A 17,071-nucleotide genomic window follows, 5' to 3' on the forward strand; every position below is an offset into this window, starting at 1 on the left:
ATGTTTAGGAACTATTACTAGTCTGTTGCACTTTTTACTAAGACAGGTAATAAATAATAGGCTCTGGAGGGGGGAAATCTAGGCTGGGCAGCATGAACCGCTCTGACCTGGACTCCTAATCTGCTAACATCAAGAAGTTTGGGGGGAAGTATTCCCCTTGCCTTTAGTGGGAGAAGAAACAGAGCTCCCTTCAGCAAGCAAGTGAATAGGGGAGTCTTCGTGCTCCCAGAAAAGGCTGGAGAACCACAAAATCTTCAGATGGATATAGGTTTCTGGTGCTCCTATTTCAGATTCCTTTGCATGGCAAATCCTTTCAGCAGCTAAGCAGAGAAGAGGGAGCTGCTTTCTCTCATGACCCCTCAGTTCACTACACCAACTATTAAAACGGTACTGCAGGTTGAAGCTCTCTAATCCGGCACTTCCTGGTCCGTCAACATCCGTGGTCCAACATAGGCGCCAATTCCATCGGTGCTCCAGGGCTGGAGCACCTATGGGGAAAAATTGCCAAGCTCCCACCCTCTGCACCTCTTGCACACTGGTGGCCCTGCGCTTATCAACTCCTCCCCCTCCCCGCGCTTGCAAAGCGCTGCGAACAGCTGATTCACAGCCTGGGGCTACTGCAGCACCCCCTGCACCCCTACTTCCCACATCTATGGAGACCTGTTGGCACTTTGCATTGACCTCCTGTGGTTTGGCAAATTCTCTGGTTCGGTGCCGGTCAGGTCCCAAGGGTGCTGGACTAGAGAGGTTCAACCTGCATAAATTATCCTCAGGAGGGTGTCCTCCCCTAATGCTGCAAGGAAATGTTTGAGATTAGTCAGTTCCTACAGAAATAAAAATGGTGAGTAATGGGTTCTTTAAATCCTGCTTTATTTACAAAATTTACTTTTTCCAGACCTGGGAGCTCCTCTTTTCACTATCTTCCTTTAGCATCTGGTGTTTCACAGCAGGAAAGGTTAGGGCTTCTGGGAGTTACTATCGGTCAGGAGGAAACTGAAATCTGTTCCAGGCTCATGTTCAGTTGGTTTCTCACCTCTGGAACAAAGATAAGAACCATGCTATAAACTTGGCAGTCAAAGCAGAAATGTGAACAGTCTATTTTGCTTCCTTTTACTATTTGAGCTGGGTCCTTGAATCTTTGTACTTTGGAAGCTATGTGGAACTCTTGGAGTACCTGCTATTAGGTATTGAACCTTATGACCTAGTCCTTCAACCATTACTCCAAGCCATAGTTTTTCCTCATGCGACTAAGAACTACAGGTTTAGGCTTTTAGGACTCAGTCTAGCCCCCATTACCATCTAATAAGTGACTATTGCTATGTCTACAGTGTAGCTGGGAGTGAGTCTCCCAGCCTGAGGAAGGCCAACTCAAGCTAGCATGCTATAAGTAGCAATGAGAACATTACAGCTTGCCCTCTCAAGCCTGCCCAAGCTGGAACTGGTACACTGCTACTTATAGCATGCTAGCTTGAGCTGCACTGGAGATGTACCCTATGGGATCAGGCCCTGAGCTAGTAAGACTCATATACCAGTACACACAGCTGTAACTCATTTTTTGAAAGGGCACGCTGTAGCCCAGTAAGTGTGAATAGGTGTAATACCCCACAAAGGTGCCAGTATAAAGGACAAATGCAACCAAAACTTTTGCTTTATCTGTGGTTCCCCTTTATTACAGTATTATCCCACCTCAAACCATTCCCATTTTACAAGTGGGAAATGGAGGCAAGAAATTAAATGACTCCCCTACTGTAGGTTGACACAGGAAGACCCAACAGAGCTACCAACTGAACTGAGATCTCAGAGTCCCTGTCCCGTGTCTTAACCCCACAATCAGTCTTCTTTCTGCTATAGAAGAAAAATACAACTTTGATTAAAAGCCACACAGAACTGAATGCAAATTGAATACCTCAGAAACAACCGTGCTCCAGTTACTCCTTGCAGGGTGGCTTTGTCTCCTTCCACTAGTAACATTGCTCCTTCACGCAAACCCTGAATTGACAAGAAATAAAACCCCTAGCTGTCACTTGAGTTCCGATCCAAGTTAAATTCCCAGTTAAATTAAGAATTCCCAGTTATCACTTTGAGGATTGACAGGTTCTTGTCCCAAGATCAGACCCCCTATTATTCAAATTATGATATAGTTGGGAATCTCGATGTGCAAAGGTGCAACACTCACAGTACAGGAACTCTTCTGCATTTACAAGTATTTTATTAATTAATTTAGCACAGTCACAAACACTAACTCAGTAAGGTAGACAGCGATAATACAAAATATCTCTGGTTGACCATCTAACCACAAGTTACCTTAAGGGTTGTTTTATTTTGGCTTGCTTAAAGCATTTGACTCATCTGACAACCTGGTGTTTATTTTACCTAGTAGTTCTCACAGTGAAGAGTATGGCCTCAGATGGGCAATTCCCAAGATGTTGTCTCTACCCAAATAATGTAAGAACTGCCTGTATGCTGACTCCATCACCTGTGCCTAATAAGGATGGCACTTCAGAGATGAAGGCACTAGGACAAAGTAGGTGAGTCATAGCTAGTGTTAGGAAGATGATTTCACTTTCTAGAATCAGTTCACTGTGTCTTTAAAACACATGAAGGGGAAGTAAAATGGTTCCCTGGGATCTTTCATTAGCTTTAACTACTATCATTCTCAAAGTCTAGTTTGTCAAGATTGCCATACAAGCAACCAGTGGAGTCTGTTAGTAACCACGACTCGGTATTTCTCAGATAGCAGGGATTGGGCACGCTGGCTAGGATGGAAAACCTCTGAATGCTGACCTCCTACACAGTAGTGTGTTGTCATGACAAGTGTTTAATGATAAAGATGCTTTGCCCCCGGCCGCAGCTCCACTCTGTCCCTTGTTCTGCCCACAACTCCGCCTTCAGCCTAAGCTCCTCTGCTGAGCCAGCTGTGCTGTAATGGAGGGGGCCATGGACAGATTCCATTATTGGTAAGGGGAGCATGACAGGAAGAGTTTGGGCACCACTGCTCTACTCTCTGCAGATGGAGGCAGTGCTGCATACAGGGCCTCTCCTGCATAGAATGAGAGGCCTTGAATATACAGGATGCAGATTAGAGCAACCTGAACAAGGTTGAAGCTAGCAGTGAAAAGTCTCCATGGTAGAAAATGGATAGAAAAGCCTTACAGTACAATGGAAAGGACATGGGAAAGATTAAGACATCTGTCAAGGTTCCTCCCCCACTCTGAACTCTAGGGTACAGATGTGGGGACCTGCATGAAAAACCTCCTAAGCTTATCTTTACCAGCTTAGGTCAAAACTTCCCCAAGGTACAAAATATTCCACCCTTTGTCCTTGGATTGGCCGCTACCACCACCAGACAAATACTGGTTACTGGGGAAGAGCTGTTTGGACATGTCTTTCCCCCCAAAATACTTCCCAAAACCTTGCACCCCACTTTCTGGACAAGGTTTGGTAAAAAGCCTCACCAATTTGCCTAGGTGACTACAGACCCAGACCCTTAGATCTTAAGAACAATGAACAATCCTCCCAAACACTTGCACCAGCCCCCCCTTCCCTGGGAAATGTTGGATAAAAAGCCTCACCAATTTGCATAGGTGACCACAGACCCAAACCCTTGGATCTGAGAACAATGAAAAAGCATTCAGTTTTCTTACAAGAAGGCTTTTAATAGAAACAGAAGTAAATAGAAATAAAGAAATCCCCCCTGTAAAATCAGGATGGTAGATACCTTACAGGGTAATTAGATTCAAAACATAGAGAACCCCTCTAGGCAAAACCTTAAGTTACAAAAAAGATACAGAGACAGAAATAGTTATTCTATTCAGCACAATTCTTTTCTCAGCCATTTAAAGAAATCATAATCTAACACATACCTAGATTACTTACTAAAAGTTCTAAGACTCCATTCCTGCTCTATCCCTGGCAGAAACCAGCATATAGACAGACACACAGACCCTTTGTTTCTCTCCCTCCTCCCAGCTTTTGAAAGTATCTTGTCTCTTCATTGGTCATTTTGGTCAGGTGCCAGCGAGGTTACCTTTAGCTTCTTAACCCTTTACAGGTGAGAGGAGCTTTCCCCTGGCCAGGAGGGATTTCAAAGGAGTTTACAGTTCCCGTTATATTTATGACAACATCTAAAATTCAATACCTGATTGGAGAGGGTGCATTCATATGATGGAGTTCTGGAGATGAGAGTTTGATTGGTATGTATTACTCACCAGTACTGGAGGGGTGTTTGGTTCCTCATGATACTGAAGAATCCTCTCCGCACGAGTCTCCTGGAATAGTAGGATCTAGTGTGAGTCTAGGTTTAAGTAATTTCTGCTATATGAGTACTTAGAATTTAGAACCATCTAGCTCAATATCACAAAGCACTTCAAGAAATGTTAACTTGATGATGTTTCCTTATGCTCCTATCGGCAAGTATCATTCCCAACTGAAAAACTTCATTTGCTTGAAGTTTGTGGATGTAATATTGGCCATACTGAAGTCAACGGCAAGATTCCCACTGACTTCACTGTGGCCAGGAGTTCACCCTGTATCTCAAATACTAACCTTTGTCAAAATGTTGTAAACAAAAAAATCTAAGTTAAGGTTCCACTTCAATTTATTTTAAGGTTAAGGAACTAGTTGATTAAATATTGGTCTCCCTCATACTGCTGGAAGTAGTTCTGGAAGTTATTTCTGAATGAAGGAGATAGGAGTCTCCAGAGAAAGGGGACAAGGTTTCCACCATTGAACTAGCTACATATTTCTGCTTAATAGAAATGACATTTAAAGCCCTAATCAGGTTTCCTTGGCAGAGAACTCTGCCATGTAACCACGTTCCTTTGGAGTTCCTGAGTTGAGGGACAGAAATAAGCAAGTGCAAAGAAGGGACAGAAGGACACAAAGGGACAGAAGGATTTATGAGAAGGTCAGAGGGACACACAGGGCAGAGAAAAGCATTTATATCCCACACAGATTTTCCCACTAGAAGTTCTGCAGAAAATTGAGCAGTAAAAAATACTGTTAGCTTGCCTTGAGAGCCACAGACAGTTTTTTCTCCCTGCAAAACTGATTTAAGTGTACCTGTACATCCACATCTTAAAACAGACCTACATTTTAAAAGTTTGGGTCTGGGTCCTCCATTTCTCCATGGTTCTGAGATGGAGAGTATCTTTTATTGTCTCCAAGAGACTTGCTGTTTCCGGACATATACCATCCTTGTAAATAAAAAGGCTGAAGTACTTTGTGTCATAGGAGCAAAATTCCCAGGAATTGTGCTCTTAGTTGCAAAATATAGGTGGTTTGTTCAGCTATTACAATTTAAATTATCCTAGGTTCTTACTGAGTAGACCTAAATTCACAGCTCTGCACCTTAGTCTACGTATATGGACTCTATATTTGATGGAATATTTCCAACTCTAAATTCCATTTACAATCTGTGCTCACTTTATCTAAGAACTTAAGGTTTATTGCTTAAGTGCCTTGGGGTGGGTTGTATAATTTCTCTACCCCTTACATGTTCTGTAAACCAGGGATTTCCTTCACTCCACCCTGACCTGAAAGTCTCAAAATCAATGTGTAGATGTGTATAAAGCCTCAAGATGTTCCAGATGGAATGTCACAGCGGACTAGCAAGTTAGTCTATGGTGAAAGTTTCCAGAAATATTGCATTTTACCTAATGCTGCAGGTATTATTCAAGTTGTTTTAAGTTTGCCCTTTAGTATTCTCCCTTGCCCACCTAAGCAGTACATGTCAGCAGTAATAACAGTATTTGTCATCAAAAGGCCTGAATTAGCCATCAGAATTTGTTCCACCTCAGTAATACTGTTGCCAGGTAACTGTCCCATTCCCAAGGAAAGTCTTCCAAGAGCTGTAACAAAGGTTCCTTTGCTTCATTTACATTTCCAACAGCGCCAGCAGGCTGCTGCCAGACAGCAGCAAGCTTTACAAGTCACAGCATATGCCCATGGTACTCACACTGTAGTGTGCTAGCTCTGCAGCTGGTGGAGATGTACTTTACTTACACCCATGTGAGTGCTGTTAACATCTGGATCCAAGTAGTGGGGGTTGATGTTAAAAGGAACCAATCCAAGGGCCAGCAGAGAAGGTGGGTACACGATTGGCATGTCATTGGTTGTGCTGATGCTGACAGTAGCTACGTTCGTTCCTGCACTGGACCCCACGTATGGAACTCCATCCTGGAAGATAAAGCAGCACTGCAATAGGAACTGTTATTGCTGCAAGAAACTCAGTTCTTGATCCCAGAGAGGAGACTGATACCTTACTTTTTACATCCCTTCTCTCAGACCGTTTCAAAAGGCAAAAAAAATTGGTGAATTCAAACTCCCCAACTAGAATATCTTTAATGCTAGATAGGGGATGTTGAGGTGAAGCAGCTGCCTCAAAGTTACGTACTCTGAGGCAGAGCTGAAACAGAATCCAGATAAACTCAATCCTGTGCCTTAAAGCGTCAAACTCTGTAGGAAATGATAGTGGATATGTTCTGTCAGTACTCTCTGTTGGGAAGACATACGTATTCTTCAACAACATTATGCTTATGTTGTTTCAGGATTATTTACCAAGCATGTCCCGGGGTTGTTTCTGTTGGCAGCACAGCAAGAGTGTGCCTATTATATTTTTATGAATTCATTTTCATCCTGTTCAAAATAGCCTAAACTTTTGGTGCCGCTGGTGCTTTTGGAGGCTAAGACCTTTTTTGCCCCAAGACTTCTAACCCTAAACACGGGTAAGGGCTAGATCCTCCAGTGGTGTAAATCTGCATAGCTCCAGGGAAGTCTGTGGTGTTGCACCAATTTAAACAACCTGTGAGCTGAGTGCTGCAATTCTAACTGTACCATCTGAAGTTCTGAAAAGTTAATATTGTTATAATGCAAGTACAGAATTTGAAATACATTCACTATTGAAGGTCCCTGCTCGAAAAACATTTCATGCTGGTTTGAATGGAGAGGTAAGTGATTACTGTTTATTGGTTTTTAAATCACTACTTTCCTTAGGAGCATCTCTTTGAAAATATATAATCTCCCAGTCAGACTGATTTCACATGGGAGTTAGGCACCTAAATACCTTTACAAATCTGGCCTTTAATTCACAGAGATAGGTGTACAAAATTGCTGAGAACTTCAAGGTTTCTCCAACTAAAGCCTGGTTCTCCTTTCGACAGTCAGACTGCCGAGTTCCTGGCTAGAGTATCAGTAAAAAAGTCTTTTCAAAAGGCCACATCTTTCAGTTTCTGACAGTTCCAGTCAACTTTGTCACATCAACAGCATCTTAGTTTGGGGTGTTGATTTATCCCTTCCCTTTGGAAGTGTCATCAAGAAGACAGGCCAGCAGCTGGGTCTCAATTTCCCCTGGATGCCAAGTTTGAGTTTGTGCTGGTTCCCAATTGGCTCCTCCGTTCCTCCAGACTCCAAGACAAGAGGAAACAACGCCACCCTCCTCTTCACATTTGGGAAGAGCAACGTTCAAGTTTTCTTACCAATACTTCTGCTCTGCGTGGACAGAATATTTGTATTCCACCTCAGAAGGAAAGAATTGAGTTCATTTGTGCCTAGAGATGTTAGCTAATGTGGGCTAAGTGTGCTACCCAAGATGGGTTACCAAAAGTACCAGCAAGGGGCAGGTGCCAATAATTCAGGAAAACATCAAGCTACCAACTTCACGCTGAAGTGAAGTAGCTCTGAAGGTAAAAAGGAATAGTTCAAGGGAGCTTATGCCACCAGACCAATGCAAGGCACAGAGAATGTTAGACCTTTTAAAACAGCTCCTTGTTCTAACAAGGACCTAGTGTGAGGTGTCAGGAATTTTCCTAACAGCAAGAACTTGGTGTAGGAGTCATTCTGATGAGGCTATTTGGATCAACATAATATCATTGCTTATACCCACCATCACCTTGGCTCCATCTGTGTGGACTGCAGTAAACCACCCCAAATAGTGTGGAAATCTGTAGCCTCTTCCTGAAGTGGCTGGAACAAGCATTCTCTTTGTGTATCATTTTAGCTGCATGTCTTCAGTAGAGATGTTGAGTGTACCTCAAATGGACTAGAAGCTGTGCAGTATCAGAGATCAATTGACTGATCCACATGATTTGCTAGGTTGAAAGCAGTTGCTCAATTACTCTCAGCCATATCATTAATATGACCCAAGTCAGCAGTATTTGATAAGAGCCCTCTCTTCAATTTGGCAGCTCCTTCAGGCCTTATCTTTTGTAACATTTATTACACATAAGGATAAAATCTTCTGCAATGGTATGTGCCATATGCTCTTGTACAATTTGTAGACAACACATGAGCCAGCTGAAGCGGGTTAGTGTTGAGACTGCCAAGCTAACTCATCATCATCTTCCACATGCATCACAGTATCTAGATTGGCTGAACATCAAGGGTAGCAAGGTGTTGCAATCCAGCTTCCAATTTCTAAGTGTGCCTCTCCACCACCACATCTGACAGTCTGTATTGCTGTCCCACAATCATACTGTGAAGGCTGGGCTTAGCTAAATTTATGCAGTGTGGCAGCCACTCCAGCCATTCCAATCAGCAGCCTCTTAAGCCTAATCCAAGATTAGCACCCCAGGTTGCAAACAAGTGGATGTAAGGGAGACGTTTCTACTGCCTTCTTGTGGCATCCCCCGTGAGTAGCATAAAGCAAAATGAAAGTAGACAAAATGCAGAACAGAGACACGTTGCGAACTGTCCTTTTCAACCCATGATTCATCTTTCTGAGTTGCCCTTATGACTCTCAAAGCCAGAATAGAGCACCAACAAAGACATATGCAACAACCCCATGAGGCTCAGCAATACTTTTACCAATTATGGCCAACAACTCCTGATATTCCAGTTCAGTGACATCTCAGCCCAGGCTATGTACATGGGTAGAATCATAGAACCCTAGGACTGGAAGGGACTTCCAGAGTTAGAGTGCAGCTCATGGAGGCCCTTCCCCAACCCCACATACATTCTCCACCTACCAGACTTGGTGGGGTTGAGGGGAAGGAGGGGGAGAACTTGGGGTTTCTGCCCTGCAGCAGGGTGGTGGACTAGGTACTTCTAACCTGCGGGGGGGGGCAAGGGCTTTAGCCCGCAGGAGGGTGTCAGGGCAGAAGCCACACGGGCCGGCAGGTGCTGGCCCATGAGGGAGATTCTGCGTGTCTTGCGGCTCTCAAACTTCTGAAGATTGTATGTGGCTCAGAGGGTCAAAGTTTGGCCACTCCTGATCTAAACCATCCCTGACAGGTGTTTGACTAACCTGCTCTTAAAAAAACTTCCAATGATGGAGATTCCACAACCTCCCTAGGCAATTTATTCCAGTGCTTAACCACCCAGACTGGAAGTTTTTCCTAATGTCCAACCTAAACCACCCTTGCTGCAAGTTAAGCCTGTTGCTTCTTTTCCTATCCTCAGAGGTTAACGAGAACAATTTTTCACCTGCCTCCTTCTAATGACCTTTTATGTACTTGAAAACTTATGTCCCCCCTTAGTCTTCTCTCCTCCAGACTAACCAATCCCAATTTTTTCAATCTTCCCTCATAGGTTCTGGCAAGATGCTGCACAGTCACATCCTGCATCAGTTTAATCTGAGTAACTAGTTGGGTAGACCCCGACATGCCTTAGTGGTATCTCCTTGTGGCCCAAAGAGGCACAACTCACCCTGCCACAGGGTCACTGACAGCCAGGTGCTGCCTTTCACAGGGGCTAGGGCCATGGTGCTTTGGCCCTCTGGCTAAGACACACTTGAGTCCCACCTCTTATGGGGTATTAAAATCCAAAAATAAAGGAATACCATGAACTCAAACCCATGGTTGTCTGAGGAGCCTTCAGCTGGACCCAGCCCTTCTACTCAGGGCTTGTCTTCAGGCAGCCAGTCCTTTTAGTCAGTTGGTCTTCCTGGGCCTGGTCAACCCATCTAGGCAGTGTTTGAGAAATCTTGCTTTGCAAAGACTACTCTGAAGTCAGAGTTGAAACAGTTATGTAGCTTCATGGGAGAAGAGTTCCTTGATGTTGTTCTGCTGCGGAGAAGCCTGAGTCCATGCACCCAAGCATAGCTAAGGGAGCTGGAGGACTTGGGAGATTGGTAGTAAGATACTGAGGCTCACTTCTGGGGCACTGGCTTGAATCTGAAGTACATGCATTTGGCATCTACTCTATACTATATGTGGGCTTGGCAGAAGTCAATTTTTATTTTTAATCATTTCACTGGATATCAATTTAAATTTTCAGTTGCACAAAATTATGGATTGAGTATTTTTCAATTTTTATCTATTTACATTTTCATAGTTGCAGGAAATTAGAGGGGTGAGAAAATAATTAATGACAGACGTTGCAATTCAAAAAGTTAAAGCTTTAAACCGTTAAACACGTGAGGATATTATATCAAAATATACAAAATAAACAACCTTAAATCACACTAACAAGTTCAAGCATTTCTGACTTTGCATATCTGTACACTTTGATGATTAGTGTGTTGTTTGTGTGTGTATGGTGAAATGGATGATTATTGATAAAGCTAATCCTTCCAAGTTAATTACATGTGAACGGAGTGGTTGTTTCAATCGTGTTTCTAGTGGACAAGATGGATACTTGACCTTTAAGTGTCTCTCTCCTGGTACCAGTCCCCTTAGCCAGCCCATCTCTTCTTTCACCCACATGAGTTTCTTAAAGGAGAGATAATGGTTGATTTAACCATTTAAGGATAGTGGTTTATCCTTTGGAGAAACATATGGCAGCTATTACTAGATTACAGCATGAGATACTAAATTTTGCTGAGGTGGCCATGAGTCTGCAGTTGAAGATATGGACACCAATAAAATGTTAAGGCTACTAGGGATCTTTATGATCATTAGTCTGACTGCTTGTATAACAAAGGACATAGCTTTTCACCCAATAATTTCTGCATAAAGCCTCCAGCCTTGAACCACAGTATTCTGAAGTGTAGCAACCGTGTATAAGCAATTAAAGCTTCTACAAACCCTAAGGAAGAATACAGACTAACACGGCTGTTACTCTGAAACAAGCCAAACAATATCCATCCATGCCCTTTGTAATTTAGTTTGTGAATCATTTAGGTTACCTCAAGAACTCTTTTCCTGATCTCCTGGAGCAGACTGTTGTCATAAAGAGCTTTCAAGAGCCGAAATGTGTTTCCACCACCTGCAGGAAAACAGTGTAGCTTTGCCTTAATTGAGACTGTAAGAATTGCCAGATTGGAAGACCCTAATGGGCCATCTAGTTGGTATCCTGCCTGCAATAGTAGATAAAGCCAGCTGCTTCAAAGGAATACTGACCTTAGCTGGGGATCAGTTTATGCCCTAGAGAATGTCACATTTACCCTAGCTACTGTAATTGAAGATACCAGTCTAATATGCACAAGTAAAGTTTTAAAATTATTAGTCTCAACACAATCCTATACTATAGCGATGTGATCTCATTCCAGTTTTTAGGAAGATTTGATGTCTGAGAAAGAATGGATGACTCCAAAACTCAATCTTCTGTTTATTCAAACTACAGAAGATAATTCCTTCCTACGGGGACACAGAATTTAGAGAAGGCAAGAATCAGACCTAATTGGTAGGGGCTTGACACTCTGAGAAGTGTCTTTATTAAAGCTTGGTGAATTTAGCGGGCTCAGTGCTGTGACTACAAACTGATTGCAATGCAGCAACTGCACTTACTACTCTGGACAATCATCATTAGAAGAAGTTTATTAATGTCTGTACAAGAAGCAGACTAGACCCTCCTGGTCAACGTTGATGCTTTGACTACACCTTGTGCTCTTAGAGAGAGCAAGAGCATTTTCTGAAGCGTTTACAAATAAACTGAAAACTAGGTCTTAACCTGATCCATAGATTATGTATTAATTATATTGATTACTTAAGAATCCCCAGTTATCACTTTGAGGATAGACAGGTTCTTGTTCCAAGCTCAGCCCCAGTATTATTCAGATTATTATACAGTTGGGAACTTTTCTTTATTTACAAATAGTTTATTAATACATTTAGCACAGTCAAACACTAACTCAGTAAGGTAGATAGAGATATTACAGAAAGTACATCTGAGCATCCATGCTCACGCCATCCCTTACAGAACAACCTGAAATGTTAGCCATTATCTTCCTCATCATTGTTACCTTCCTCATCATCACCAACGGCCATCATTCCGGCACCTCCACAGGGCAGTGGGAGGTAACTTTTACAATATGTTACACTGACACCATTGTGTCTAATGCATATTCAATAGGGTTTCTCCACTCTTCCTTATTTGTATTTCCTCATCCTACTAACGTTGGTGTCCTTCTTTTATATAGGTTAGTAAATTAATTATTTCAATTTATTATATGTCAATTTGTTGCCATGGAACTCTTGTGGGTGGAAGTTCTTCCCAAAACTTTCCAAAGCTGGTGTTCAGCTCATGTTTCTGTGGTTGGCTGACGCCATTACTGACAAAATTCCCCTTACACTCTTTCCATTTCACTTTGGGTTAGTTGTCTGTGCCAAAGTTCATAGACCTCAAGCCTCATGCTAACTGCTGAAGCCAATGTCTCACAGGATACAAACCTGTCAGTTTCTTGCATTAGTGCTCAATATAATAAAGGCAGAATATAATGAAGGCAAGGCAAAGAATATAATAAAGGCAAGCTAGCCTTATGGGTTACAGTCTAAAGTTATGCTCAGCAAGGGTTGGTGTAGACAATGCATTCAGTCACAGTACCTTAACTCCAGAAGAATCCAAGTCACATTATTATTCTTGCCTCCACCAAATGGGAAACAGCCTTGATTCTCTTGGTTTTTTAAAGCAATATTCTGTTACTATCCCTTTTTGTTCTGCCTTTGCCTCAAGTATATTTTTAGTTTAGGTGTCCAATCCAACCCATGACAGTGTAGTATGTTGTTAGGAGGGCTAATCAGAGTTTAGGCCTAAATTATAGGGGTTTTCAAATATAATTGATTCTCTTTAAATTGAGAGATCTTGAGACAGACATCAAACCCTTATAGAATTTTTGTATTCCCAACATTTCCGTATTCCCCTAGTACATGAGACCCTGAAACAGATGTCAGCTTTCATTGTTCAGATGCAATAAGACACACAACAATATAAGCAGAGAAATGTTTAAGTCTCTGCAAGATCAGGTCTTAACATGTAGCCCCCACCGCAATATACACTCCTAATCTTAATCAGAAAGGGAACTCTTAATTGCCACTGTGAACTAGAAATGTTTACTTATCTGAGTAGTTTTTAATGACTAGCCCTCTTAGACAGAATCAGGTTCTTCAGTCCCATTTCTCCTATATAAGTGTTGGGTGAGACTGCACTAATTTTTCCATGTTATACTTTAGGGGGAAAAGGTCCAAAAACTAACACTTACCAATAAATATTGCTTCAGATTTCCTTACAGCTTCTACAGGATCTGAAGATTCATGAATACTTTCTAACTTGTATCCTACAAGAAAACATTTGTTTATCTACTTTTGCCATTTCTATTTAAATAAATAAAGATATGAGATAAGTCTCACCTATTTTCCAAAACCCCTTACAAGAAACTACTAAGGAAACATAGCAGCCAGGGGTTGAGATGCAAAGTACTGTCATACAGTACAAGTTGGCTAGGAGACAGAAGATAGGAGGAGAAGGTCAATTTCAGCCTGGCAAAAGGTTAAGAGGTATGTGCACCACAAGATTATTATAGCAATGGTGGTTTTAAATAGATTTATGAGTGATCTGGAAAAGGAGATTAAGAGAAAAGTGGCAAAGTTTAAAGATGAGTAGGCAAAACTATTCAGGCTAAGCAGGATGAGGGAGAGCGTGGAAAATATCAGAGAGCCCTAACAGAAACACAGGATTGGCCAATACAGTGCAAAAATGCAAGGCAAGGAAAGGAATAATTTGCACTATTCAGACAAACACACACTGGAATGAATAAATGAATATTCATATTACATTGTTGGGGTTTGTTATCTGGAGCCACCCAGGAAAGTGGCCTGTTAGGTATCATTGTCGACAGTTCAAAGATAACATCTGCCGTAACCACTTCTGTGCACTAAGCAAACAAAATACGAGTAAGAACAGGCAAAGACAGTGATTTATTACAATACCATTATGTCTCAGTGTTAAGTCCTTAGCCTACTGAAGCTTTGAGTTTTTTTTAAAAAACAGTTTGAATGAATGAAAACATCCGCCACTGGATCGGACAGGATAAAGAAGAAACTTCCCCTAAGAGCAAGTTATGACAAAACAATCCATTACAAGATTTTTTGTATCATCTTCTGAAGTATCTATAGGATACTGCCCAGACAGACCACTGGTCTTACAATTCCTATGTTTTTATCACTAGCGAGTAGCTGAACTACAGTGGAATTGAACTAGTTCAACAGATTTTTCTTCATGAGTCAAAAACCCCACACGCCATCTGTGTGAAGAATTTTTTTCATGTGTGGTCAAAAATCCCACACCCCAATGGAGTGAAGATTATTACACAAATCCCTCGCAGAAAGCCAGATCAAATGGATCTTGATGGGGTTTTTGTTTTATTTTTGAAGGGCAGAATTGTTTAACTAGATCTTGCACACCAGTTAGACAGAAAAAGAAGTCATGCAACAGCCTCTATTCCTGGATACTGGCCACTTGAAAAAGCTAGCGTGTCTATTCAGCAGAAAAAAACCCACAGAACTAAAGTTAATGCAAAATATTTTAATAACTCACCATGTTGATTCTCCCCTCCCCCCCTTACAGAAACTCCAGGTCCATAAGCAGGATGCTGTCTTACCTAAACTTTCAAACTTCTCTCTTGCGGTCTTGGCATAGGCATCTCGATCATGAAGAGCATAGGGAATAAACAAAACTCTCTTCACTTTCCTAGGAAAGACAGATAACATGATCACATCTTGGGCAAACAGTTTGGGCTTCACCAGCTTTGTTATGTGGGCTTAACTAGTTGTAACAGCAGCCCCAAAGTTTTACCTATTTGGCTTCCTTCTCTTCCCTACCCCCCTATGACCTAACAAGTTGGAGTTAAATGCAGAGATCACAAGTGGTGATGAAAGCTTCGTACTGGTGACTGGACATAAAGTTGCACGCAAATGGGGTGAAAGGGAAGGGTTGCTTTTCCTGATACAACCAAGAGGAAGTTTTAAAAAGGCCTAAGATAAAGTAGCCCTCCTCTTCCTTCCTTTTATTTTAAAAAAGAAACTGTTTGCTTTTCCTACTTTTCCACCCACCACATCTGATTTCCAAAGACCTGACCGTCACCAAATCATGTTCCGTGACAATGCTGATAATACAGGGGTGGGAAAACTACAGCCTGAGGGCTGCATCTGGCCCTTCAGAAATTTTAATCTGACCCTCGAGCTCCTGGGCTTGCACTGCTCCATCGCTCCAGCTGGATAGTGGGGTTGGGGGCTTATCCCATTCTGTGCGTGCCATGGCTCCACGCAGCTCCTGCACGTCCCCCGTAGGGCAGTCAGGGGCTCTGCACCCTGCCGCCGCCCCCACAGCTCCCATTCGCTGGGAACTGCAGCCAATGGGAGCTGAAGGTGTGACACCTGCAAATGGGGCAGCTGCCTGGCCACGTCACCGCATAGGAGCTGGAGGAGGGACATACTGCTACTTCCGGGAGCTGTTTGAGTTAAGTGCTGCCAGGATCCTGCACCCCGATCCCCTCCCATGCACCAACCCCCTGCACTAGCTTGGATCCCCCTCCCAGCCTCCAAACCCCTCGGTCCCAGCCTGGAGTATCCTCCTGCACTCCCAACCCCTCATCCCCAGCCCCACCCCAGAGCCCACACCCCCAGCTGGAGCCCTCAGCCCCCGACCCCAGACTCCAACCCCCTACCCCAGCCCGGAGCCCCCTCTCACACCTTGAACTCCTCATTTCTGCCCCCACTCCACAGCCTGCACCCCCAGCCAGAGCCTGCACCCCAACCCTCAATTTCATGAGCATTCATGACCTGCCATACCATTTCCATAGCCAGATGTGGCCCTCGGGCCAAAAAGTTTGCCCACCCCTGTGATAATGGGTCCTAACAACCTTTTAAAAATGAATAAAGTTCAGGCTGTGATTAACTTATGCCCGCTGTGTGACACGTGATTTACAATCCCCTTTCTATCAGCCTGTGTTCAGCCCTACGAATTTCTCTGAAAACTAAACACGGCAACATTGTTTCCCAGCGTACCAGTCTCTTGTCCAGTTCTCCATACGCCCCTAGAAGGGCCCGAGTCCCCATGCAACCCCACTGTCTACACCAGGAATCCAGCTGCGCCTCAGGGTCCAGGCAGCCCTTCCACCTCATGCACTAGCCTCTCCCCCCCGCCATACCCCCCGCCCGCCCCCAGCACACGGACATGCCTGCTTAAAACGTCACCACTCTGTTCCCTTCGCTAGAGCGCCAAGACTGATCCATACCGCTACGAAGCGCACAGGGCAGCACACGCCGCCGGCGCTTAGCCGACAGAGACAGGCGGCTGCCACGGGTTTACACCCTCGCGCAGAGACCGGCATTTCGGCGGGGATTGGTCGACGCCGCCCAGGGGATCTGGGCAGCCCCGCTCCCAGGGGAAGGCTCGGGAACCGGGCAGCCAGGCTCCGGCGGCAGCTCCGGAAAGCGCCAGGCTTGGGGCACGCCTGGAAGGCGCTGCTGGTTGTCCGGGCCCCGGGCTAAACGCCGACAGCCCCGCCGGGGGGTCTCGCGGGAGCGAGTCACGGACTCTCCGCTCAGGCCACTGCCCCGCGCCAGCCCCCGGCCCCCGGCGGGCGTCAGCAGCAGGCGCCGCGCCCAGAGCCCAGGACAGCACCGGGGGGGGGGGGGGCACAAGCCGCAGGCGCTAGCGGGGGCCGGCTGAAGGCGGGTGCGAGCAGCCCCTGGCCCCATGAGCCGCGAGAGCCGAGGCGGGGGTCGCTGGCACCTACTGCCCGAGGAAGCGCCTGACTTGCTGCTCGCAGTGGCCCAGGTACCCCCCGCCGCGCAGGGTGGAGTTGGAGACCAGCAGCAGCCGCCGCGGGGTCCCCATCTGAGCTGGGCGAGTGTAAAGCTCCCCCGAGCAGGGGCAGAAGCCAGCGCGCAGCCCCGGCCCCTCCCCTCGCAGCTCC

General features: G+C 44.4%; 1 protein-coding gene across 3 annotated transcripts in view; it reads right to left on the reverse strand.

Annotated features, from left to right (window-relative positions):
• LOC144272059 (alpha-aspartyl dipeptidase-like) overlaps positions 1-17,048 on the reverse strand; it is a 31,444-nt gene extending 14,396 nt beyond the window's left edge. Inside the window, exons 1-8 of one of the 3 annotated variants that reach the window (XR_013347484.1) lie at positions 16,892-17,048; positions 14,753-14,841; positions 13,355-13,429; positions 11,063-11,142; positions 6,004-6,177; positions 4,209-4,268; positions 1,907-1,989; positions 898-1,035 (exon numbers count right to left, since the gene is read on the reverse strand). Coding sequence is in view for 2 of the 3 variants with exons in the window: in XM_077829855.1 (XP_077685981.1) it covers positions 957-1,035; positions 1,907-1,989; positions 4,209-4,268; positions 6,004-6,177; positions 11,063-11,142; positions 13,355-13,429; positions 14,753-14,841; positions 16,892-16,992 (741 nt within the window). In the remaining variant the exon portion in view is untranslated. Of the gene's footprint in view, positions 1-846; positions 1,036-1,906; positions 1,990-4,208; positions 4,269-6,003; positions 6,178-11,062; positions 11,143-13,354; positions 13,430-14,752; positions 14,842-16,157; positions 16,281-16,891 lie in introns of those variants that run through there. The other 2 variants (XM_077829855.1, XM_077829856.1) reach the window with 2 other exon arrangements.
• Positions 17,049-17,071: the final 23 nt, after the last annotated feature.

This window comes from Eretmochelys imbricata, chromosome 11, assembly GCF_965152235.1.
Source record: "Eretmochelys imbricata isolate rEreImb1 chromosome 11, rEreImb1.hap1, whole genome shotgun sequence".
NCBI lineage: Eukaryota > Metazoa > Chordata > Testudines > Cheloniidae > Eretmochelys > Eretmochelys imbricata.